General features: G+C 40.8%; 1 protein-coding gene across 5 annotated transcripts; it reads left to right on the top strand.

Moving 5' to 3' along the window:
• Positions 1-1,619: 1,619 nt before the first annotated feature.
• Positions 1,620-26,033, top strand: PRKG2 (protein kinase cGMP-dependent 2). 5 transcript variants are annotated; one of them, XM_039551442.1, is made up of 20 exons: positions 1,622-1,768; positions 4,020-4,526; positions 6,800-6,966; positions 8,619-8,732; positions 11,389-11,494; positions 12,721-12,784; positions 13,426-13,503; positions 14,534-14,628; positions 15,390-15,458; positions 16,187-16,285; positions 17,221-17,371; positions 18,644-18,780; positions 18,942-19,031; positions 19,238-19,379; positions 20,178-20,341; positions 20,963-21,085; positions 22,029-22,091; positions 22,952-23,018; positions 23,878-24,006; positions 24,719-24,807. In XM_039551442.1, the coding sequence occupies exons 2-19, from the start codon at positions 4,033-4,035 to the stop codon at positions 23,971-23,973; spliced, it is 2,319 nt and encodes a 772-aa protein (XP_039407376.1). In that variant the 5' UTR covers positions 1,622-1,768; positions 4,020-4,032; the 3' UTR covers positions 23,974-24,006; positions 24,719-24,807. The 5 variants fall into 5 exon arrangements, with proteins under 5 accessions (XP_039407373.1, XP_039407374.1, XP_039407377.1 ...); XM_039551439.1 differs by lacking the exon at positions 22,952-23,018 and having other exon boundaries at positions 1,620-1,768; positions 24,719-26,033; XM_039551441.1 differs by having other exon boundaries at positions 23,878-24,811.
• Positions 26,034-26,562: the final 529 nt, after the last annotated feature.

Genomic DNA, 26,562 nt, shown 5'->3' with positions numbered 1-26,562 from the left:
AAATGTCTCATCTGTTTCTCACTGAGACAGCAGTACAAATGGAAAGGATTAACAGCAGGCCACCCCTGTTGTGCTTCATAGGTTTACTGCTGCCCCTGCAGTTTGCAGATAAGACAGTGGGTATTATAGAATAAAGGCCTTGTGTGATATGATTGCACAGTTTTTCTTTCACAATAAAACAAAAATAAGTTGCAAGCTTTCCAAATTTTCGAGATAACCTGTATCAAATGACGTTCTAATCTAGCTTGACCAAAGCATCCCTAATTTAATCCAAACATATTTCTACCCTGAAACAAGTTCTGAAGGCAAAAGAAGGCTCTGTAATACATCTAAGGAATTTTTAGAAGAGGTGTGACAGCTGGACCTGCCCAGGCAGGTATGAGGCCCTCCAGACAGTGCCCTGCAGCTGACCTCGGTCCTGCAGTGCCTGCTTTCAGGTCTGGAATGCTGCTCTCCAAAGGCTCCTGGGAGGTGAATTCCCTGCTGTACCCATTACCTTTTACACTTTACCAGCAAAGAGCAAGACCCCACAGCCCTGGTGTACCATAAACAGGGAGCAGTCTCTGGATTCCTGGCTGCATTTCTTACGAACTTTGCAACACGAGAAGAGGGTGCTGACAAACTGCCTCAGGGAATCCGAGTGAGTTGCTGCAACCCAGAGCAGCTCACTTGCAGAGTGTAAGGAGTTGCTGGGACAAGTTTTTTCATCACATGCTTTGCTGATCACTATAACATTTCTGGTTTGAGGTACTGAGTAAAGAAATGTATGTGAGCAACATTTATTTGTATTTTTTTTTTTTTTGTGGGCGGGTCCCATTAGAATTTATGTGAGCTGCTTCATCCCAGACATGGACAGTGACTGTGAAACCCTGAGATCTGTTGAAACCAAAGGAAGATTTATAAATAGGCCATCCCAAAAGGAGGGGGTAATTGCAGAAAAGAAAATTGAAGAGACAGTGTCCTAGAGGCTACAGGTTGGCATTAGACCAAGTCTTCTTGACAGCATCCATAGGAGAGGTGTGCATGCAGCTCTTCGCCTGTTGTAAAATCCTTTCATCCCTGGTTTGTCAGGCTGTTTGGGTAAACAAGCCCTGAATACAGACGTTTTGAATCAACATAAAGGCATGTGCTAGGAGAGAATGGCCCTTGTGAAACCTGTACTCCACCAAGAGTCAGTGCTGAACACAGGCAATGCTGCACTCTGAGGCGAGCCTGAGTGAGGATATATCCTAGGACATGAGCAAGCTCCTTGCAGGACTGTGCAGTGGTGTTTGAGGGTCAGTTTGAGAGAACAAGAGCTGCAGGACCTCTGCAGCTGTGTGCCCGACAGCCACTTCAAGACCCATCCACAGGGCAGCGGAAAGCAAGCAGGACAAACGCTTTGTGGACGTGGCCCGAGCTGAGCTGGGCCCTGCATTTACCTCTCTGCCAGGTGGGGTGCATTGAGGAGCCCAGCTTGTCCCGCCCACCTGGGACGGGGCTGCCGCCTCCCTGCCTCACGGCACCGGCGGCTCCCCACGCCCCGCATCGCTGCCCTTCCCTGGGCGGGGGACAGCCCAGCGCCCCGCAGCCCCCGCACGGCCGAGGGAGGGACAGAGCGAGGGAGGGACGGGCGAGCACCGCCGCCCCCTCTCCCGCCCCGCCGCATCCCCGGCCGCCCGTGACGGGCAGCGGGAGCGGGTTCGTGCCCAGCCCGGCTCCGCGGGAGCAGCGCTCCGTCCCTGCCGCCGCCAGCCCGCCCTGGCTCCGGGGCCAGCCGGGCACGCAGGTGAGGGCGGGGGCCGGGGAAGGCCGGGGCCGGGGAGCGTGGGGGAGCTGCGGCCTCCCGGGGCTATGCCGGGTCCCGGCGGGGCGGGGGCTGGGCGGGGGTGCTGGCCCGGCAGCGCCGACACCGTGCGGGCCTGCGACGGACCCGGTTTCGGCTGGTGCTGCATCCCCGGAGCATCCCCGGAGCATCCCGCGGCGGGCGCGGACACCTCCGTCGCTCCCGGGCAGGTTTTGGGTCTATCCGGTCCCTGGCCCCCTCTGTCCAGCGACCTCGAAGGAGCGTGTGAGGTGCCCTGTAGCAAACACGGTGCAATGCACTGGTTTGCCTTTTGTCTCCTGAGCTGTGGGTAAAGCTGGTCAAACCTCGGAGGAGCAAGGCTTTAAGTTTCCTGCTGGAATTGACTACTGCAATGTTGAATTACCAAAATCACCTGCCAGTCTTTTATTGATTCCTGCCACATACATGAGTTTCCTACACAAGTGGCCAGTAAAGGGCACCATGTGGAAAGAGGGATCTGTCAGATCCGACTGCTTGTTCCATTGTCCACTGACAACTGACTGTGCATATACAATGGGAAGACAGAAGCTTCTAACACTCTAGTGTGTTTGATAGATTATGAACTCCAGTCATCACACAGTAAACCTGCTCTGTTTCTGGATACAATCCAAACAGTAGGTTTTTCTGTGCCCTGGGGCAGTCACTCTGCCCTATATAATTTCAAAGTGTGTTGGATATCTTTTATTTGAAATGCAGTGACTGCCACTGCATATCGTAGCAGAGACTGTTACAGTGCTATGATGTGTTTCCCATAATTTCCTCTCTATATTGTAACTTTTAGTTTATGTTGGTTGTTGTTTGGGGTCGTTTTTAAATACAGTTGCATGCTGAGGTAAGATTTTTGGTTAAGCCATGTGCAGTGACACACAGGTCCCTCTTCAGAGTTATTTGGTTCGGTACCCTTGTGTGCAATTTGTTTAAATCCTTCTGTGCAGCACAGATTTGCCTTCATTTCTGACATACTACCCTGTTAACAGGCTGAAGCACCAGCTGTCAAAATGCATCTGTGAAACTGGCACAAATGAAAAATATTATTTAAAGTCACAATAAGCAAGACAGAGCTGAGAAGAAAGACTATTTTAAAGAAAACTAGATTTGGAATGTGAGGTACCCTGTCAACTATTTCAGTTCTGACCCACTGAAGGCTGTAAACTAGAACAGAACTGTGCATCTGTTAAAAGTATGATTATACTAACAAGTAAAAGCAAATTGCTGAAGCTTCCCAACTTGTCATTTCATCAACATACCTTGTCAAGGACATGTCCTTATCCAGTTTCAATAAAACAGTAAAAGAGATTATCTTAATCCACATCACTTGGGATTCAGCCTGAAAAAGGTCTCCTTCATCCATGGGGCAGACAAACAGCTACTTCAGGCCTGCTGATGCCTGACCACAACAGCAGCATGATTCCTTGTTCCTCTTAAAATGATCCAATGAAATATGCCAAAGATTGTGTCCAAGGAAGAAGGTGGGTCACTGCAAATCTACTGAAGGCTGTTGGTTGCAACAAGTGCTTTTTTGAGGCATAGGTGCTCTGACAGGAGCCCAGAACATTTTTTTTTCCTGGTCACTTTTCATGAGTAGCCAATGGAAGGGGGTAATGCCCCATAAAAAGATAATTGTTCCTTGACAGTAGTAGCACCTGTTACGCTAAAAAATATGAGCCAATTTTAGATGGGTAAGTGAGCTGCAGAAATGATGCCAGCTGCCTGTGTGTTAACACATATGCTTACTAATCACATATCCTTTATGCCAGGCAGGTATGTACCCACTGGTTAAATTAGTCTGTGTGCACAATAATTATTCCTCAGTGAGGAAGTGATCCAACTTTTATTTTTTGCTTCTAACAGTTTTCTTGCTTCAACAGTCAAGCACAAGCTTTTCTCCTTCCTGCTGTTTGTTTTGTCTTTGTTAGGCTGATAGCAGCTTACACATCTCTTAAACTCACAAAAATTGAGTAGTAGCCATGAGATCTTTTGCTTTGTTTCTACCACCATTCCCTACCTCTTCTCTTTGCCCTTTACTCTGCTGACTTGCAGGACTGGAGAGGATGAAAGCAATCAGCTGTGTTTACTACGGTTGCATAGAGCAAATTCAGCTGCCAGCTAGTTACTAAATTCACTGCTCACCATTCTATGATTTTATTTTTTCTTCGGGAATGAAATAAAACTGCAAATTTACTTTCTCACCTAGGTCTCTGGACAAAATGGGGAATGGATTAGTGAAACCCAAGCACCTGAGGCAGCCAAATAGGCATGTGGCAAACCTTGCTATTGGCTGTGCTGCCAGCCACAAGTTTCTGATGGACCCATGCCTAGGCATCAATGTGATCAATGGGCAAGCTGATGTCCTCTGCAGCAAGGTACTTGAACTGGAAAAGGAGCTGAAGAGAAAAGATCAGCAGTTGCAAGAGAGTCAAAGCCATGTTGCTGAGCTTCAGTCACAGCTGGCTATGCAGACGAAGGTCATAGCAGAACTCACCAAGGAGCTTCAGAGCAAGTGCATACAGTTGAACAAGCTGCAGGATGTTGTTAGGACTCAAGGAGAGCACTTTCTTCAGCCTTCTCCATTTAAAGTTTCTGCTGATAGGAGGAGAGGAGCCAAGGAAGGTGTATCTGCAGAGCCAACAACACGACTGTGTGATTCGAGCAGGCAAACTATGTTTTCCCTTGAAAAAGCAACAGTCCGAAAGGATTCCAGGTGAGCTCATTTCAGAGGGCTTCTATGCTTGTGTTACAAGGTTATTACTTTTATCACAATTATATCCTCTCCTCATGATAAATCAGGATTAAAGTATTCATCTTTTTCATTTAGGCTTTGCAGCTGTGATAGACGCTGGTTGAGTTTGTGTGTAACTTTAACCAAGGATCATCTGTGTCCCACAGGTTTCAGATGAAGAGTGGTGGGTAGCCTCTGTATTTTAGATGAGAATCTTACCGATTTTTTGGGATTTAGCTTTATTGCCACCTTCCTCCTGCCCTCCAGCTTCTGAGGGTCATGGTGCAGGAACTGAATTTTCCTCGTTCCTCTTTGAATCCAATTACACTTTCTAGACTCTGACAGACCCAGAAATATCTGTGGCCACAGCTGACCTTGCAGACAGAGGTATCAGACTGGTATCCTTAAGCTTAACTTAGACCCTCTTTTACCTTGCAGTGTAGACATAACCTGAGAGTCTGTGGTGGTAGCCAGACTCTACCTGGACTTCAGCCAGTCACTTAAGTGCCTCAGATTTGTGGGGAGCTTTATTATTCATGGCATATCTGAGTCTGTACCATAGTAGACCTGAGAGTTATGAGACTTGTTTTCTCATCCATCATGTCCAGCACTGCACCTTAGAGGGTGCCTCATGAATCAGAAAGGCTGCCTGAGTCACCATAAAGAGCTGAGAACTTCAGCTAGCAGTGTTTTTCCAGAGTAAGGGGAACTGCATTAATATTTTATCACAAGTACCTGGGTAGCTTAAATCATTGTTTTAGGAGCGTTCTGTTTGTAACCTGTCTTCTCCTTGGCACGATCCTTGTGCTGCAGTCCACCACATGGTTTTCTAGGGTGCTTTCAGAGACAGAACTGCAACAGCAGTGAGGAGTAAAACCAGGAGAAGAGCCAGTGGATTAGCAAAGTGCAGCAGCCAGAACCAAAGCAAGTATTGCAGCTTAAGCAATCCAAACGTAATGCACATCATTTTTTGATGTTGTAGTGGCCAAAGTATTATTTGATCTTCCAAATACTTTGGAAGCAGACATATGCCAAAAAAATCACCACAAAGCTGTGCTGCTGTGCATTGCTATGCCTCTGAGTTAGATAAGCCTGTGATACACATGCACTAAAACACCATCACCTTGTTGTTGAGACAGCCAAATGCTGAAAGGTCCAAACATTTGGTTTCCTTATCTGGACTCTAAATACTGTAGTAGGTCAAGTTCAGAGAGTTCAGACATGTAAGAACAAAGCATAACCTTCACTGTCTACACAATTCTGTCCACTGTAATTAGTAAATACTGATCCTTTATCCTGACAGTGTCCATAGGGGTGTTTGGAGTTGCTGGTGTCAGTAGCTGCCTCTCCTTTACATAGAAAGGACTTAATGCAGCCCCACTTCTGCACAAGGTAACTCCACAGTGTTGCTACACAGCTCTGAAAGGAGCTCTCTCAGAAGGAGGGGAAGCTCCATGCTGTGCTCTTGAATCTGCATTGAGTCCAGAGTGTCACCGGTCCCTTTTAGAAATAATTGTAAAACAAATGGCATAATTTTATGCTATTCATATGGCAGGGTTTTGAGTGCCATACTTTTGTTTGGAGTATCTCAGCATGAATGGTTTTAATGAAAGTTTTAGAAGCATAGTCTCCTATTCTATAGGAAGCCTTTGTGCTCATTTTACCTATTGGGTTATATGCAATTACTGTATTTTATTGCAGAATTGTGTACATGATGCAGGCCAGGGTGAATCAAATTAGCAAGGTTGGTTTTAGCTGAAAACTAAGTTAGAGCTTATATTCCAATAACCCTATTGCTTTCAGCAGAAGCTAAGTTATGATCCCTATTTCTAAACACAGTCCTCACCATAGCTACTTGGTTTTATTTTCCTGCTTCATCTCATTGCCTTCACTTATTTTCAGTCATTACATGGCTAGTATCAATGTAAATGTATTTAGGTGCCTTAGGTTTGTTCATTCCTGGATTGTCCTCAGGAGATTTTTCCCACATAACCTAGTTTTGATGACAACCTTGCATTGCTTTATGAATACAAACAAGAAGAGGCCTTAAATGCCTCAGAAATCTTGCCAGGGTTTTGCCTTTGTCAACATCGGGAACACTAACCACGCTACCATCGCACAAGGTCTGGACAAGGCAGGCAGAGCAGTGTGCTAGCAATGAGAGGAATCCTCTTGGGAGGCATGAATGTTTGGTGAATAACGTACCCCAGCCATACTGGGTATTTTAAATTTTGTGGGTTTTTGTTTGCAACCAGTGAGAAGAAGCTTATCACAGATGCCCTGAATAAAAACCAGTTCTTGAAGAGACTGGAGCCTCACCAGACACGAGACATGGTGGAATGTATGTATGAGAGGACGTTCCAGCAAGGCAGCTACGTCATCAGACAGGGAGAACCAGGCAACCACATTTTTGTGCTCAAAGGTGAATATTGCTTACTGGTACAACACACAAGTGCAAGAAACACGAAAGGGGTTTAGAAGGTTTTGCAGGAATTCGCAGTGAGGGTGTTTGTGCTCCTAAATAATTTGTCTCTGCGGAGGGCAATGCAAGTTTTACCTGTGACTTTTATGAAACAGAGTGAGAGCAATAAAAAGCACCTTGGAAACATGACTCTTGATTTAATGTTTTCTTATGACCTTTTTCATTTCTGAAAGCCCGGGGGCCAGGAATTTCTTTCTGTTGTAGGTGTAGCCAACCCTTTCCTATCCAGAGGAAGAACAGGTATTATTTAAAATACTGAGAACTGCTCAATGGTGAAGCCAATCCTGAAATAAACTTACTTTTCAACATTTATAAGATACCAGTTTTCTGTGTTTGGGAAATTGAAACATGAGGTCTGCATTTACTGTTCTCAAAGCTGAGAGGTTGTCTTTTTTTACAAAAGAAAACACCTGCTCGATTTTTTCTGAAAAAAACCAAAAAAAAACAACAAAACAACAAAGCAAACAAAAAGCTTTAGGATAAAAGACTTTCCTAAAATAATGCCAACAAGTCTGCAGTCATTTGTGCTGACTGCTACTGTGCCTCAAATTGCTGATCAGCTATAGTGGACCCCAAGTTTAACACCTGGAATTTGCTCCTATCAGCAATAAGTTATTTCATCATTAAAAAAACAAAACAAAAACAAACAAAAAAAACCCCAAACCTGTATTTGTGATTAATTTGCATATTTCATTAATTTTGGGTCACTAAGAGGCCCAGAGACACTCATGCATTGGAGCTCATACTGTAAGGAGTATGTTCTGTTGAGGTAGGAATACGTAAGCAGGAGCAAACTGGTATATGTTGGAAAGCTCATTTTCTGGCTTCATATGGATGGGTTAGTTGGAAAAAAATGATGGTAACTGTGCTAGGAAAACATAAATGTTACAGGAGAAAAGAGGAGGCTGGATTTGTGATGGGGTGGTCCTATTCTTGTGAGATAAAATGATAAAATTTTGAAAACAGATGAAATATGAGAAAGGAAATGTGCACCTGGAACTTTTGCTGGCACATTAGGCCTTTCTTGAGGAAATGGTGTGTGCCTTGGAGAGAAAAGGGCACAACTTTCATAGCATGTTTAAGGGAAGGTTTTCTGGAGCCATAACCTGTGAAGAAGTTCAGACTTTCTTTGCCTTTTGCTGGTGAGGCTCAAGAGCCACTTCTTGAAGGAAGGTTTAATGTGGTTTTAATTTTTCTGCCCTCTCCTTTGCATTCTGCACATATATACTCATGCCTGTGTATGAAGAGACAAACCATGAGTAATTTCTCCTGTGATCATTATTTTAAGACTTTTCTCTTTACACCACACTAGAGCACCTGAACCACTAGTGAGTGGCTTGTTGTAGCAAAGGTTTATCCCATCAGGATTTAGAATGACCCTCCCTTCCAGAGCACATCTTTAAATTAGCAGAACACCTTAAAAAATAAGTCTTTACTGGTTTGTACCTGTGTTTCAAAGCACTTTTTGCATCATTGCTCCCATTCCTGTGTTCCAGGGAGCAGCAAAGTCAGGAATATATTGATTTGTTTTCCATTCACTCTGTGCAGCTGAGCACAGGTTTAATACCTATTATCCTGATGATTTTTGACAGAGGGAAGTCTGGAAGTCTTTCAGCAGAATAAACTACTCTCCTCAATACCTGTGTGGACAGCATTTGGTGAACTGGCCATTTTATACAACTGCACACGGACAGCTTCTGTGAAAGGTACCTGAGGTTATTTACAACAACATCACTCAAAATGAAAACTATGTATTTTTTGTGAGATCCCTATTATATCCAGAGTTTCCTTGAAGTTTTCATTTAATAGATATTTTCGTGTCTTGGTTATCTACAGTAAACTCACATATTCCTTCCATAAGTTACTTCTGCTTGGGAACTCAAATAATACAATGCTGTGAATATAATTCCATCCCTGGCATAACCCTTGATAAACAATTAGGCACCTCCAAATTGTGCTGGTTAGCCTGATCTGTAGCATACTAAGTACTAGGGGAGGATTGTGCTTTAATTTTGGATGCTTTAGCAGAGGTGATGGTCTTTGGTTCTTATGTTCTTGTGTCAAATGCAACCCTGAGGATGAAATTACAGAGTTTGAAGGCGTATTAGAACCATGGTGTTTTTAGTAGAGCAGATACAGTCTAATTCAAGAGGAAATAAATTATGCAGGAATTAGTTGCTTTTGTATTTGTTTTAGTGTCATCATTCTGTTGCTGAGTCTTGCCTAGATCCATTTGCAGCTGGCGGTTTGGTGACTGACCAGGATGGAGTTGTTAAGTGTTGCTCTGATACAAATATCTCTCTTCCTGTATAAGACAGGGTGTTCATCCATTGAATACTCTGATTCCCTTTCCAACATGCCATAATTGCTCTGTGACAAACAACTAAGTGACTAAATATGGTTAAGTTCACAATTTTTCCACTCTCCACCGTTCCATAAATATTACTTGTGTTTAAAGACTAATTTCTGTTCTTGTCAAAATCTGCAGGGACTTTGTGCTGCCAGTAAGTATGAAGAGTTCATGTTGACTTAGAAAGGAGCAAATGGAATAAAACAAGAAGTTGTCTGCTGTAAAAGCTTTTGGTCTTTCTTCCTGCACCCAGTTTAGGCACTTAATCATTGCTGGCTGTGCAGATGGAAGTTATTACATGTAATCTGTTTTTGTTGCTGCCTGATAAACAGAACAGCATCAGTAATGTGATTATTTTTCTTACTAGCATGCTGTTCTAATTGAATATGTTCCCTATTTTTCTTTTTTGCCTGCTGTATAGTATTAGCATTATAAAGTAGTGTTTCTGCATAATAAGATGTCAAGCTGCTTTAGACCTTTGTTAGCATTAATTGGTTTTGAGGTAGGACAAGATTTGTCCAATTATGGACAAGAAAAGGTATTTGAATACTTGAAATCACTGCAGAAATCTACCCCTCCCCAATAGCTTTCCTGTGATCCTTGTTGTGGAGGAAGAGCAGTACAATGCCATAACTGAGCATGAATAGTAAACAAACATGTGAAAACCCTTTCTTGATGCTGGATCTCCTGACACCCTTTTCCTGCAGTCTTTGAAAACTCACAAGTGAAGGATTTTATCCAAACAGCATTTCAGTGGCTGCTGCTACTCAGCAGCATCTTCACAGGCAGTAGCTGTATTTGAAATTGGCAGTGTGATTTACCCCTATGGTTCTGAATTTCTCTCTTTTTTTTTATCTCATCTTTGAGATTTCAGGTGTTTTTTTAACTCTATAACTGCTTCATTTAGTTAAGTACAGGAAATACATTTGCAATAGGCTGGATACTTGCAGTGTTTTCTTCGTGCAAAGTAAACTGAAAGATGTCATCTAGGAGAAAAATAAAACCAAAGTGACACCTTTGTTCTCCCATCCAGCATCCAAAAATATTTTTTTATCTATTTTGGTAAATGGCAGTGCATATGTGTATATTGTGTACAAGGATGAATGACTGTGCATCATTTTAAACCTGGCACTTTTCTTCCCTGTAAAAATGATTCTATGTTGATGATAAATGGAGGAAATCAATTTCCCTAAATTTTTCTGTAAATTTTATCTCGCAGGAAACACAGTTTTGTTCTTTCTTAGGGCAGAAGGAAAACTGCTGGATAGGGTGTAGCATTAAAAGAAGAGATTAAATTTAATAGAATCACCTTTTGCTTAAAAAAAATTAGAAGTGCAACATGTTCTGTTCTGTCGATGATTGCACTCAAAGGCTGCTTAGTGGTTTCCATCTTTGATGCTGAATCCTGTGCCTGCTTACTGTATTAATAATTTTATTATCTTTAAAAAAAAATAATGTTTTTTGCCTTATAAAATGGATACATTGAAGAAAAACCTGTGAAGCACAGGATTAAATGAAATTAAATGTATTTCTTGACCTCTGTTATTTCTATCTTCATGCATATCTCACAAACATTTGCATATAATCTGAATTAGAGTTAGATCCAAGCCACAGCATTTAACATCATAGGTTTTGGAAAACCAACCACGTTCTTGTTTCTTTCAAATCAGCTTCTTTGCAGTTTGCAGCTTTTGAGTACAATGACTGGCTGTGATTAGGGTAGATCTTCCCAAGTGTTCAGCCCTATCATTTTCAAGGCTGTTCAGCCTCTGGAACATGCTCCACGAAGGAACCATTTGGAAATCTATTCCTTACTTTAGTGAGCTTTATTTAAGTGGGAATTGAATTCTTTTAAAAGTCTGATTACAATAGGTGCTGGATATTTTAAAATTTGGCCTTGGGCCTTGTAAAATAGCTAGTCTGTCTTGTACCATGGCCTGATGCTGTAATATCATCCATCAAATAATTTGAAAACATTGCTGATTTTGTTCTTCTTTTTTGTTTTCTTGAAGCAATCACTAACGTTAAAACATGGGCATTGGACAGAGAAGTGTTTCAAAATATCATGAGAGTAACTGCACAGACCAGACAAGAGCAATACAGAAACTTCCTTAGAAGGTAAATATGATCAATTTCTATTTCTAATACTGCTTTGTGCTACTTACTAAGGTGCACAACAATACTGTGCCTGTGCTGTAAACAGAGAGAAAAAGGTGCTCTTCATGCAAATATGGCCTCAAAAGCTTGAATGTTTGGGGTTTTTTTTCTTTAAAGATTCGTAAGTTTTTCCCATTTTCACTGTTTTTCTCCTGCATTACACTAGGGAACTTCAATAGGTGCTTGAATGCATTTAAGTAATAGAGTAACTGTATAGGAAAGTTACCAGTTTAGAATTTGAAACAGTGTAATAAATAAAGTTAAGTAAATACTCCAACGAATAGTTAGTTAGCTGCTGGAGTAGATGGAGGAATATTCCTTATCCTTTGGAGACTTGAATACAAGATCTGCATGTCTCTCAACTTATGAACTAATTCCAACATAAATTACAAGGATATCTGCAGAGCAGAATAATTCTCTCCTGCAGGGAACACTGAGAGTGGTGTCACACTTCTCCTTAGGAAGATGGTGAAGTTAGAGGTTCCAAACCATAATTAGCTGATGTAATATTTTCTTTTTAACAGAGAATGATCATTCTGTTATGCCTTTAAATCAAGATACCAAGCCTGGCCATGCATAGAATGTCTTGTGTATTTTCACATCCCTTTCCACCTTTGATTTCTATACACACTTCTTTGCTGAGCCTAAATAGATAGAAATTTATATAATTTTCTAACTTTTACAAGTCCAAGTGATCAAGGTGGGAGGTTTTTTTTATTCTTACCAGCAAGTTCACCGAGTTATCACTGTAATTGTCTTCTCTTTCAATAGTTGTCCAAAGAGTACTGAAATTATTAGCTTTGTCTGATTTTGCAGTCTCTGCAGTGCACTTGAAAATATATTCTTGAATTGCTATAATGTCCTGGGTTTGTAATTGCTGGATTCTTTTGAAATCAATCCACATGCCCACTGAAGTCCTTCCCCTCCTGAAATACAAAGTTGATTTAAAAACTGACCAATGTTTGCCACATTTCTAAGTTGTGCAAGTTTTGTTTATCTCAAAACCAAGATGAGAATGCCTGAACCTTAAGATTTAGTTGTATATTGTGTTCACCACCAGTTTAACTACTTATAAAATGTGACTGTAAAAATTGTACAGATGAGAAGAGATCATAAAAAAGGTGTTAATGATAACTACTTTGTGGGGCTTTTTTTTGTTGTTGTTTTGTATTTCTGTTTTCCGGAAGTGTGTCCCTGCTGAAAAACTTACCTGAAGATAAATTAACCAAGATCATGGACTGTCTGGAAGTGGTAAGATGTTGTTAAGTTTTTCTAAATAGTATTCAGTAAGCTTTCAAAATAACAAAGAAAAATAAATCAGCAAAAATAAAAAACAACCAAGCTTTTTTAATATGAGAGTGGTTTTGGAGTAATCAGAGTTGAATTTCAGGTTTGCAGGAAGTAATAACATTTAGTGACATAGAAGTAAGTTATATTTTTGGCATCAAATGAGTCAAGCAAGTAGATAAGAGGATTTATAATCTATCCTTTATTAAGTACAAAGTTGTTCTCCAGGACTCTTTTGGTAATCAAATTACCTGTTTGTGATGTGGATATGTAATACTTTCATATTCCTTGGACCACATACACTGCAAAATGTAAGGGAAGAAGGCATTAGGTCCCCAGCACATGAATCCAGCCAAATATCTGTGTGCCTTAGGGCTGCATTTGCCAGGAACCTTTGAAGGTAAGGGCTTGATATATAATCATAGCTGGGATATTTTTTTCCCAAGGGCAGTGGTAACTCTTTATTCTTTTTGCATGGAGGCATGAAGGTTAAACATAAATAGCAAGTTAAACATCAATGGAACATCCACATGTGCTAAGAACTCTGCATAGTAACCTTTCAAGGATTTACTGGACAATATGGTCTCTCACTTGCCCCCCAACAGGAGTACTATGTGAAGGGAGATTACGTTATTCGGGAAGGAGAAGAAGGAAACACCTTCTTTATAATAGCAAAAGGAAGGGTAAGGCATAATAAACCTCACTTACAGAGTAACATGTACAAACACTTCCATCTCAAAAGCTGCCTTGAGGGGTGTGGTGTTCAGTAAAAGTGGTGCAGAGGGTTTTTGCACATGCTTTTTAGTTCACAATACCGTGATAAAAGCCTGGAGCAGCGTTTCAGAGGTTCAGGGAGCCTAATTTTCCATTCACAATGAGCCCATGTTATACTGTGCTAATTACAATGTAATTAAATTGTGTCCTGAGGCCTCTTGACTCTGCAGCAGAGATGTAGAGTCAATTTTTTTGTAAATGAGATTTGACCCTACATCTTCTCCTGGATGGTGCAATATCTAATGGGCAAAACATAGACTTGTGAGAAGTCTAAGAAGTAATGGTGTCCCAGGCTTAATGGAGAATGGCCTTTGAGGTGTCTCAGAATCCTTTCATTTGTTAGTTCCAGAGGAGCAAGGCAGCAGCCTTTATCCCTCAGCTGGTACCTTGGAGGCTGACATGGGACCCTAAAGAATTAAATCAGGAGAATTTTACTCAGTAGACTTCCAGGAGGATTTCCAATACATCTCTGTGTCTGTAGATATTCTAGTTTGGTTTTTGCTAACACAGGCATCAGCAGAATGTGCTATTGTGGAAGCAGAGTTTCATGAGGATAAATGTTATTTAATGCTTCTGGAGTGCTGTCTATTTAGCTGAGAAGACAAGAAGCTCATATGACATCTGCCCACTGTGGGAACTGAAGCATTTCTTAGTCTTTCATTAAAATGTGACTTATTCTGCTCTATTTCAAAAGGTATGAGGAGAAAATGTTGAGGGGTTGCCAATAATGAATATATTCCTTCTTCTCAGCAAAAATCAGGGAGGTGTCAGGGAATGTTTGGGTTTAATTTTTGAGAGGAGGGGGTAACTACATATATCTGTAACTCTTTCTGCAGCATTACTGAGTTTAAGACATTTCTGAAATACACAGAAAAGGAAGAAAATCATGGAATACTTCGAAACTTTATCTTACTAAATTTTTGTTCTTGTACTTTGCAGGTGATAGTTACCCAGAGTACTGCAGACCATTCACAGCCTCAAGTGATTAAAAATCTACACAAAGGAGATTACTTTGGAGAAAAGGCTCTCATTAGGTTCGTTCACACTGTCTGATTCATGATGTGTAGGATTTCAACTGTTACATCACAGAGTGTCAGATTCTACAGCTCATGGTTGTTTTGAATATTATCTTTCTTTTGATTGTAAAGTCAGTAGACAAAGGTAGTGACCCAGTTTGTGTTAATGTTTGGAGGGGCTGCAGAGAGAACGTGAAAGTATACAGTTGGCATCTGCCTTTGGTTTTCCCTCTAGAAGTCAAATTCTGGCCCTCTGCATTGTGGCTTATTGCTTATACTGTAAAAACTGTGGTGAGAACTTGTGCCAGATGATTTCAGAATCGATAAGGTCCATCATGACTGGAATGAGCTCTTGTTTCCATTGCCCATGGCAGTAAGAAATGGAGAGAAGGGGTCACATAGTACATATTTACGTGGATGATTGAGTAGGGAATAGTTTGGGTTTGGGAATGTTTTATATCCAAGGATTATATTAGAAATAAGTAGTAAATCCTGATGTAGTGATAACTACATCTCACCCTAATTCCTTGGAAGGCTGCCAAAGGATGTCATGATCGAAACTCTACTGAAACTGGAAAAACCACTGTGCTAGACCATAATAAAGACTAGTAAAATGCAATAATTTTGTATTTGGTTCAGCAGCACTAATCCAGGTACAGGCTCCAGAGGCCTTTGAGGAGTTTCACCTAGAGCAGCTGTGGCCCTCCATGAGTGCAGTGTGAGGTACTTTGAGGATTTTGATATGCTTCTGAATTCTCCTAATGCCTTTCAATTCTCAGCGATGACGTCAGATCAGCAAACGTTATTGCAGATGAGTACAACGTGGAGTGCCTCGTTATAGACAGAGAGTAAGTACATTACACCTTAATAAAAGATTTGCATCCTCTTTCAGTAGGTTAACATGACTTTCAGTGGGTTCATGTGACTTCACTGTAGGCAAAACCACAATGTTTCTTTAAATGAATCCTGAACGAGTGGTTGTGCTTTAGGAATGCTAATGAAGAGAGGCTGACAGCAGGTGCCAGTGCACAGAAGCTTGAGAGTAGTTCAGAGCTCCTCTTTTCTTTCCCTCCTTGTAGTGGTGATGTTTCTCCTGGTCTCCTGGGTCAGAGGTTCCTGAGGCCTGTCCTTGTCAGTGAAGACCAATGCAAAGAGGGCATTCAGTAACTCTGCCTTCACTGTGTCCTCCGTTACCAGAGTCTCTGCTCCATTTAGTAATGGGCCCACATTATCCTTGGTTTTCCTTTTGTTACTGATGTATTTAAAAAAGCCCTTCTTGTCCTTGACATCCTTGGTCAGATTAATTCCAGATGGGCTTCAGCCTTCCTTGTCTCATTTATATTTACCCTGATAACCTCTCTATATTATTCCAAGCAGCCTGACCCAGCTTCCACCTCCTAGGTGTTTCCTGTTTAAGCTTGAGTAATTATTTCTCCACACGGGTCTCTTGCCCCCTTTGCCAGATTTCTTGATCATTTCTTGAGCCTGGAGGAAGCAATCCTTGAGTATCAACCAACTCCAGCTAGGTCATGACTTAAATGTTCAGCAGTTTATGATGTTTCCTTTGTGTTTTTAGGACATTTAATCAAACAGTTGGAACTTATGAGGAGCTGCAAACTTACCTGGAAGGTTATGTGGCTAATCTGACCCAGGCTGATGAAAAGCGACATGCAAAGTAAGTCAGATCATTTGTTTGTTACACCTATAGTAGGTAATCACAAAAAAGAGTGATAGATATGTAAGTAAAATCATGGATGGTAGTTGAAGGAGATGGACCCCTGGGAATGACAGCAGTCACTGTCTGGATATGCTCATGGAGTCCAAGAAACTTTTCTGATACAAAAATTACATAGAATCTCAGTGTATTGACTCCCAAACAAGAATTCATTCTATACCTGGAAAACTGAGCACAGAAAAAAAAAGTGATGTTGCACTCAAGTAGATTTTGCACTTTGATTGTAAGTTCTTTTGTAAAACCCCTGAAGGCCAACTTTAACTCCTGTTTGAGTTAAGGAACTGTATTACTGTGCAAAAAACTAAGTGTCACTTCAAAAAGAAAGAAGCAGACATAAAAGAAACAGTTTATTTTTAATGTTTTGGTGTAGCACTGATGGTGTTGATGTCTGCTTTCAGCTTTGGGCCACACTTTCAGTTTTTGTGCCTCCAATTTCAGTCTGAGTACTACTGGAAGATTGGCGGAGTATGTTTTTCCTCTGTTTAGAAATACAGCTGCTTTCTTATTTCTGATAATTCAACTGGAACTGGTACACAGTCCTTCAAGCATTGCTTCTCCAGCTTGGAGTGCCCAAATTTTGCAGCTGACCACATCAACAGGAATCTCACCAGGGATCAGCTCTTGCTAAAATTACTGTCGATTCTACTCAATGAATTTCAGTAGCATTTTTCTTCTAATTTACTTCCATAGGATGTCCAGAGAGAAAGTGCTTCTGCAGAAAATAAGATTCTGTTAGAAAATAAAGCTTTCCTTTCCTCCTTCTCCTTTCCTCCTCCTCTTTCCTCCTTTTCCATTTCCCTTCCTGTCCTTTATATAGGATCATTAAAAGTGATGGCAAGGAAGAGCACTAACCTATGTTAATTTTCTTAATGCAGAGGAAGATCCTTCTGTGGACAGTTGACCAAAGAGGTGTCTTTGGAGATGATAGAGCTGAAGGAGAAAGTAGCCCAGTTCCCTCCTTCCCCATTCCAGAATTTAGAAGTTGTCACAACTCTGGGTGTTGGTGGGTTCGGAAGGGTTGAGCTTGTAAGAGATTGTTTCAAGATTATTCACATAGTTCTCTGTCTTGGATGATTGATTTAGCCACTGAATAATGTGAAGGATTTTCTATTCTGCGTGCTTGTGCCCCTCAGGCAGAAATAATTCTACATAAAGCAATGCATAGTTAAAAAGTATTCCAGGACTTGGGTGTTTAAAGAAGCAAATCCATTCTTGTGTGCCTTCAACTCCTGTTGTTAAAAGTATCTTCCCGGTTACTAGACATAGTCATCAGCCTGTGCATGTGGAGTTTACAGATGTGCCTGCCTGTGTTATGTCCCCTGAATGGCAGGCCTTTTTCCAGGAATCTGCCTGGACCTGAAGCAGTCTGAACGGCACCACGTAGTCTGTGCTGTCAGAACTGCTTCTGTACACCCCACAGCAACCACAGCCAGCGTGAGCTGTCTCTGAGCTGGGTTGACTGGGAAATTTCCAACAATTTGCAATGGCTCTTTTGAGTCATATTCAATAGCATGAACAGCTGTGCTTCTGGGATACCACAAGCTTCATTAGCCCAAAGCCTTAAGTCCCACTCACCTCTGGCTGAGCAGCAAACATCTGACAAAAACCTGAATGCTTTTTGTGCAGGCTGCTGAAGGTAATGGTAAATTAAAGGGGACTTTGTGCTTTTAGTGAAGTCAATAATTCTTTACAGTAGTTAGACCATCAACTGTTTCATTCTGATTCATGCTTCACAAAAAAAGTTCCACATTGGAATTCTACAGCAGCACCTGAATACTAAACTAAAAATTGAATTCTCATCCAGTTATAGAACGCAGATAGCTGCTTCCTTCATTTCCAAGAGGCCCTGTTTTAACTTCCATCTTTTTATTGCATATTGGATAATATTTCAGTGTAATGCAAAATCATTTGTAAACATTCTTCCTAAACTGCCTCTCCCTTTTGTTCTTTTGTATTATGCTGGTGATTAGAAATCTTAAATTGAAATTGGGACCCACTGTGATATAAACTCATTGCAATATGTAGTACCTATCCAAGCTGCTGCTATTTTCTATATATAAAATGAACAGAGGGAACATTTCACTTTACAAGTGGGGACTGGGAAACTAAAATATCTGATGCTTGGCTTAAAATCATACATAACAGTTCTGCAGAAAATCTGGAATTTGTCCCTTGTTGCGGCCATCAATTTCAGTCCTGTGCTGTGTTGAAAAAGATGGGTATCAGTGTATCTATTGAGAACAATTTAGTAAAACATCGTTTCCTTGCCTCATGTGTTTTCATCACTTGTATTCACAGGTTAAAGTGAAAAATGAGAATATGGCTTTTGCAATGAAATGTATAAAGAAGAAACACGTAGTGGACACCAAACAACAGGAGCATATTTATTCTGAGAAGAAAATCCTCGAGCAGATATGTTCTCCATTCATTGTAAAGTAAGTCAGCCATAAGGTTTCCCTGCAGGTTGTCCCCCAGCTGACCCCCTGGGCAGCACTATTAGGAATGAGGTTTGGCACACACGAGTTCTGGAGGAAAGACACTGCAAGTCTCGCTTTTTATTTTGCTTTCCCTACATTGCCGCTGTCTGTCTCCACAGACTGTACCGCACATTCAAGGATAACAAGTATGTGTACATGCTCCTGGAGGCTTGCCTTGGAGGGGAATTGTGGAGCTTGCTGAGAGACAGGTAACTGCAAACACAGCACAACCCTGCCCTTTAAAGTCACCAGTCAGCCCCATGTGGCTACTGAGTAGGCTCTCCATTCAAGGAGATGAAAAGATGTCCAATGAAAAGATGTTTGTTTCAGTTTGGTTAATATTCTGGGTGTTATATATTATCTGGTTAATAACTGAGGCCTTTTTAGAACTTCATTGTAATTATTTTTGTTCCAGAGGCAGCTTTGATGAATTCACCACCAAGTTTTGTGTTGGGTGTGTGACAGAGGCTTTTGACTATCTACATCAAATAGGAATTATCTACAGAGACCTGAAGCCAGAAAACTTAATTTTGGATGCTGAAGGATATATAAAACTGGTAAGATGTAATCCATTGTAATGTTATCCTTTTGTGCCTGTATCCTGTTTCTTTGCAGGGGGGATGTAAATAGACAGCACATAATTATAGAACCAGGATCCTGGAGTTTAATAACTCTTGTGCTTCAGCAGTAAAGAGGGCAGGCTTCTTGTTGCACAATGAGAAACAAAGGGATTGCAAAGCCTCTGCAAGCCACAGACAAAATGGGGATTTGCAGCCTCTGAGAGCTCTTGCTACAGCATAAACATCGAAAGAAAAAGATTGTCCCAGCAGCTAGTTTTAATGTAAGGACAGAAACTACATTTCCCAGGTGCAGAATTACCTCCCTGTCCAGCCTCAAGCAATCACAGGTTCAACATTCATTGATTCAATTTGCAATCCCAGGTTCCCTGTCTTTGTAGAGAGGGAACAGAGTAAAGAACTCCTGCCATGCTTTACTGTGACCATGAGAAGTGCAACGAGAATACCCTTCAGAGAACTTGAAATATCCGTTCCTAGGACAGCAAGCAACCCACTCTTTCCAGGGACATCTAATGTCCTCAAGGAAATCATGGGTTGTTCTCCCCAAAAGGAAAATAATTCAGAAAATTACTTGTGATGATAAATTGGTCTGTTTTATAACATTCAGTAATCCAATTACTTCAGTTGGAATTACCTTCACAGCTACACTGTGTTGTTGCTCTAGCTGTAAACTAGCAGCTCTGGGATTTTTGCAGGAGATGAGGAAGCAATTAAGACCTTAAGGCTTCCCAGTGCAAAACTCCTCTGCATTATGCAGCATGTGTTGATTTTGATCAGGTTGATTTTGGATTTGCAAAGAAGATTGGATCAGGGCAGAAAACCTGGACGTTTTGTGGAACCCCTGAGTATGTTGCCCCTGAAGTCATTCTGAGTAAAGGCCATGACTTCAGTGTGGATTTTTGGTCCCTTGGGATTCTTGTGTATGAACTCCTCACTGGCAGGTAAGTGCCTCCTACTCAAAGTTCTTACCTAGTTTGTTTGTTTTCAGAAACCTTTCCACGGTTATTTTTAGGCAGCCTTGCAATAGGATACTTCTTTTTCCCGCTTATGCATGTCTTACCTTCCATCATTTCAGAAATGCCACTGACAAAAGTGGGCTACAGGCACAAGCTATAATTGGCTCCTGTAGCTGCTGATAATGTTTCCTGTGAGGAACAGGTGACAACAGACTGTTCTCTTCCCCATTAGTGGGTGATGGGGTGCAGTGGGGTGGGTGATTGTAAGCAGGGCTCGCTCTTTGCCTCCCTGCACAGTTCCATGACAACTCTTTGGGAATGCTCAGTGGCAATACAATGTGGAAGCTTCGCTGAGTTAGGCTAGAGGCAGGGCTAGCTTAGAGGGACACAGGTGGTCATGCATTTTACCTGTACCTATGGGAAGCTTCTCAACTTCAAGCCTTTCTAATATCCTAAACAGGCTGAAAGGGTGAGGGTTGTAGAAGTAGGAAGGTGGGCTTTTTTCCTGTATTTTTTTCTATATTCTCAAATATTTGCTTTGAAAAGTACTGGCCACACCTGCTCTTGCCAGGTGTTCCATTTATCAGTGTTGCTTTCTTTTTCTAGCCCACCATTCTCTGGGGCTGATCAAATGATGACATACAATTTGATTCTCAAAGGCATTGAAAAGCTGGATTTTCCTAAAATAATAACAAGGAGACCTGAGGATTTGATCCGCAGACTGTGCAGGTAGGACGGGCGGTTCGGGGCAAAGCCTGAGTGTAGATAGATTGAGTACTTTTAGGACTCAGACTCAAGCATTGAATTCCTGACAACTTCATTTGGAATTGTTATGCACAGCATGGTCCATTCTGATTATATGCAGTATGCATTACATGCCCCTGAGTGTGTCACATCTCTGAGTCTGCAGAGGCAGCAGAGGCTCTGGGCTTTCTCTATAGCTGGGAATTTTGTCTGAAACACATATCTGGGAAAATTAATTAAGTGGGGGCTGAGGAAAGAGCTAAGGAATTTGATTTTCAAATCAGCACATTGTTTAAAAAACTTTCAAAAATGACTTTCAAAATGAAAGCTTCAAAATAAAGCTTTCAAAATTACTTAGGCATATAGATTCTACAGAAAACATAGGGCACTTGAAGACTGGATTAAGTCCTTTTGAAAATGTGCAGAAGGTGGCATTTCAAAAGGGCCAGCCTAACTTAGTGGCCTGCACAACCTCTGGCTGGTGGCACTGACTTTGGATTCCCAGCTCCTGTGGGATTTCACCCGTGGCACCAGGAACAGTATTCAGCATTCTTGTGTACGATGATTGGAAGGATCTTTGTAGCTGTAAATTTTGATCTGCCTCCTTTTGTAACTCAGACCTGCTGGCCAGGGAAAAAAAACGATGTGCAACTAAAACTCAGCCAGCTGATTTCCCTCTGCTGCTTCTCACAGCTGAGTGACACTGTTTTGGCTTTCTAGAAGGTTTCTTCATCCTCAGAAGAAAGGACCAATGAGCAACACCTCATTATGCCTCTTCATGAGGCCACAGGTTTTGTGCAAGCTCCACCCCTTGCAACTCTTAAATGCAAGTAGTTAGGACCTATAAGTGCTCTTTTTAAAAGAGCAATATTTTATAAATCCTTATCCTTATTCTTTCTCTCTCTCTTTTTTTTTTTTTTTTTTTAAGGCAAAACCCCACAGAAAGATTAGGCAATTTGAGGAATGGAATAAATGACATCAAGAAGCACAGGTAAGCAAAAGAGACTTCCAAGAAGAAAATTCGGGGTTTAATTTGAAATATTTTTAATATGTTGGGACCCAGCCAGGTAAACTCATAAATAGAGATCTCTATTGCTATTGAGTATATTTGCAGCTATAGCAAGCAACAATATGAACATAAATCCTCAGCATGATTATCTAGAAATCTTATTTTTTACTGGTTTTGCTGCAGGCTGTTGATGTAGGCGTTTAATTCAGTTCTCAGAGAAATCAATGCTAGTTCAGCATCGACCTCTCAGACCTCCTGACCCTTCAACATTTGCTTCTTAAGAATGAGTAGTTAGGAGCTCCAGAGCAATAATTCTGGGGTTTTGTCCTCTTTCTTGTAACAAAGAAAGTCTTTCTCATAATGGATTTTTCTAATGCATGTCTTTCTTCTAACGAAGGAAGTCCTCTGTAAATTAAACATTTTCTGCTTTCTCTTTTTATCCGAGTTGTTTCTAAGCCCTACAGTTCGTGCCTGGGGAAAGAAGCTCTTTGATTTTTCTGCTTGTCTCCCTCTTCTCATGCTGTAAAAAAGGTGGAATTCCACAGAGACACACAAGCCTCTGCATGGCTGTATTTCTGTGCATATTAACCTGCCTGTCTCTGCACCTCCTCTGGGCAGAAGTGCCAAATGCCTGGTGGTCCTGAGGCTGTCCCTGCCTTGTATGACAATGACAGTCCTCGAGATTCCTCCTTCTAACTGTGTTGTTACAGGAATTGGCAAGAAAAAAGCTTCTTATAGCCCTTGTTCACGTGATTTTCAGCTCTTTGTGGTATAACGTCAGAAAACAACCTGTCTTTCTCTTTTGGTCTCTCCCTGTCTGTCTTTCCTCTCTTTTCAATCAGGTGGCTGAGTGGTTTTAACTGGGATAGTCTGAAAGTGAGGAAATTAACGTCGCCTTTAAAAAGAGAGGTATTGGCTTTGGCTTTCACTATCATAATGCTTTACTAACACAGCTTGGCTACAAAGAACTGATGGAGATAGCAAAATTTCCCAAAGACACATTTGAATTATTACATTTCAACATTTTTTGTGAAAATTGAATGAAAGAGAGAGAGAGACAGGGAGCAATGCGTAACTTCAGTTAAATAATGGAAATATTATTCTGTCTGTATACTTTGCATTATATTTTCACCATTACTAGAACAAATGGTGTTTGGTCAGAAACTAATATTGAAAAAATATATCTCCCTTGGTAATGGGCATATTATTAAGATGCATTGTTCATATTACTGTGAAGAGTACAAATTTCTGTGTGCTCTTATTATTGAGTTACAACACATCCTTGAGTAAGCTCCCTGTTTTAAATGGCCTATTTGTTTTTGCCCTAAAATGAAAAAAGACTAAGGGTAAAGCATTTGAAACCCACTTTAATCTCAATTTGAAACTAAAAGCAATTCTGAGGACTGCTTTGAGTAGCTACCCCTGTGAGCATAGATTTGATCTTATGCAAAATTGAACCAAAACTGTATAGTGTGGCCCAGTTTTCTTACTGAATTGACAGGGCTTTGGGTGAAATCTAGGATTTGATCATATTTAGGAAGTCCTTTTGTATAAGAAGGCTAATGCCACTGTTCTGTTGTACAACATAATTATTGGAGGTATTTCTTTTAAAGAATGAGGAATTTCATCTATTGAAAGAAGTCATCTGTATCATATTAGCCTTTCATTTCCACGTTGGGAGCAACAAAAATTATGCATAAATCAGTAGAGAACATTTTCAAAAGTTATTTTCTGAAACAACCTTTTGTTTGTGTTTTCAATGTCCTAGTTGTCGGGACCGACTGATTACAGCTACTTTGACAGCTATCCGCCTGAAGTGGGAAGCCCTCCAGATGAACTTTCAGGCTGGGACAAGGATTTCTGATCATTTTTCCTTCTGGAACATTTATAGAGACTCGTAGGCATCAGTTCTATCTTGTTTCTTGCTTAAAATCAAGTTACACAAATTACACAGCACTTCTTGAGGAATCAGAGACAGTTCAGTAACCAGAACTTGTTTGGATAATCCACCAAAACCTGTGCATTTTATAACAAGGGCATGCATTCAGTCAGCAGATGTAACCTGAATTTTTTTTGATACACAGTGTCTCTAGGAACATTTTCAGATACTATTGATTGGATCTATGGTTTTGCCACTAAAAACATCACTGGCTAAAATTTTGATATTAACAAGGTTACTATACATCTTTGTTTGGGTGGGGAGGATGGGTATCAGAAGCCAACAATTGTGACATATGTCAATAACTAACACTGTAGGCACTTATTTTTCATTTTCTCTGCTGTGTTCTGCTTTTCCCCCAAAATGTCCTGTATTGCATTGATCCAGAAATGTGTAGAAAAGAGACTTTTACTGAAAGGTTGATTTGATTTAGCTACAGATAAAAGGGTATCACTGTGGAAGCTGCCTCTCTGTTGGTCTAGTTTTGCCCCAGGTTGGATATAAGACAGGTCAAATGAAAAGGTATATCCATAATAGAAGTTGCCTAGAGAATCAGACTGTGGTGTGCATTTCCCTTACTGCTTCAAAGAGCCATGTGCCTTTCTTAAAATGTTTTGCTTTTATGTGGTGTGAAGATAAAATAGATGGACAAAAAGCTTTTACCTTTCAGGGAAAAAATGCAGATGGATGTTGTGCATTTGTGGCTTATACAGAAAAATTCTTCTGCTCTGTGTTATGAGCCCCAACTGCTGTTGAAACAAGGATATTCCTGGGTTTCGTGCTGGGCTTATGGGATGGATGCATCTGCAGCCACTGCTTGGATATATTTCAGCTCCTGCTGAGACCAAGTTCAATCTAAATTTCCATACTGAAGCTGCTGCAGCATTACTGCATTTCACACGCTGGATGGAAAACCTCCGGGGCAACTTCTACTGTGTGCTCAGGGTTTAGTTACCCATGACCACTGGATCGTCTCCCTAGCTGCTGGTCATGACTTTTCCCACTGGGAAGGGGAAAATGAGGGACAGAATGCCACAGGGGCAGTTCTATGGTTTGTTACATGGTTATAATTATTTTTCACTGGTGGGTGACCATCGCTTTGACAGCAAATCAATTTAAATATTTCGTATAACCTTCAGCCTGAATAAGGCAATAGAATATTTTCCACTGAATTTAATGAAGGTTGGATTGAGTCCTTGAAAGAAGACACTACACATTTAGCTGGTTTTGCTTCTCTGCCTGTTTGCAAATTATTATGGAAACTTGCAGCCAGCAAAGTCTGTGCAAAGTGGTGGTAACACAATCAGAGAGGGTGGAGCAGAGGCTGTAAGCTGGGACTGTAGATGCTTGCAACTTAACTTTGTTTAGCAATACCAAAGACTAAATTTTATTTTCAGGATTTAGACAAAGCACTAGACGTTAGGCATTTGTGTTTCTCCGTGCATCTGTCTTTCTCTTATAAATATTTTTATTACAGTCAAAATAATATTGTGCCAAGTTTTATAAAAAGCTTTTGAATGTATTTTTCCATTGTATTTGTATGTAGTTTCCTTATTTATTTATATATATACACACATATATATATAAATAATGGGGGAGATATATATATGTTTTTTAAGTGAAGAAATATCTGTATGATAAGTTTAGTGCAGTTAGCATTAAGTCTGTGCAGCTGTAGGATATATTTCCTTTATAAAGTTCAACTTAGCTTGTTTATTTGTGTGCAAATAAAGTAAGCTTACAGTGTAATGGGAAGGACATTAGTTTTTTACAAGCACATTCCATACAGTAGTCCAGATTCATAGCCTGGATTTATCCTTCTTGTCTATGTGATTCAGAAGAGACTGAGGCAGAAAAGACTACCCTGGAGAGAGAGTCACTGATGTAATTTCTTGCAGCATGTCCCCCACCCAGATTTTGTTTTCTCTAGTGGATGTTGAGAAAATGAATGAATGAGAAGCTGCAATAAATGAGGTCACAGATTATTTTGTACTTTTGTAGAGTTCCCATGCACATTTAAGTCATTCTAGTTCTGGCACATATGCAGTTGACTCAGCTTAAGTTTTCCAGAAACAATCAGAAGCTGATACAGTAGAGACTAAATATTACTTGATCTCACACCATCTGTCTTTGACAGACAGATGTACTTCAGACTTCAGTTTGGCACCAGTGGAGTTATGCTGATGTAAAACAAGGAGATGAATAAGTGAGTCAGGCTCAAGTAGTGTCACAGTGCAGGAGATGATGGGAGAATTGAATGGGCAATTAGGATGATGATCAGATTATGCTTATTGCTGTATTTTCCAGTTTAAGGACATTGAATAACAGATAGTGACGTTCATGTTTTGGGCATGCTATGGATATGTCAGTAACTGTCTGAGTTCCATCCTTGATGTTCTTATCTGTGCTTTGCCCTTCTGTCCTGTCAGCTTTGCTTTTATGAGGTGGCTCCCTCAGAAGCCCAGCTGTAGCTGTGCTTTTTCCCCTGCACTTCTGCCACAAGAGAACCTGCCT

The sequence above is a fragment of the Corvus cornix genome, chromosome 4 (assembly GCF_000738735.6).
Source record: "Corvus cornix cornix isolate S_Up_H32 chromosome 4, ASM73873v5, whole genome shotgun sequence".
NCBI lineage: Eukaryota > Metazoa > Chordata > Aves > Passeriformes > Corvidae > Corvus > Corvus cornix.
Note: the sequence above shows the minus strand (reverse complement) of the source record. Positions and strands in the feature narration are given on the sequence as shown.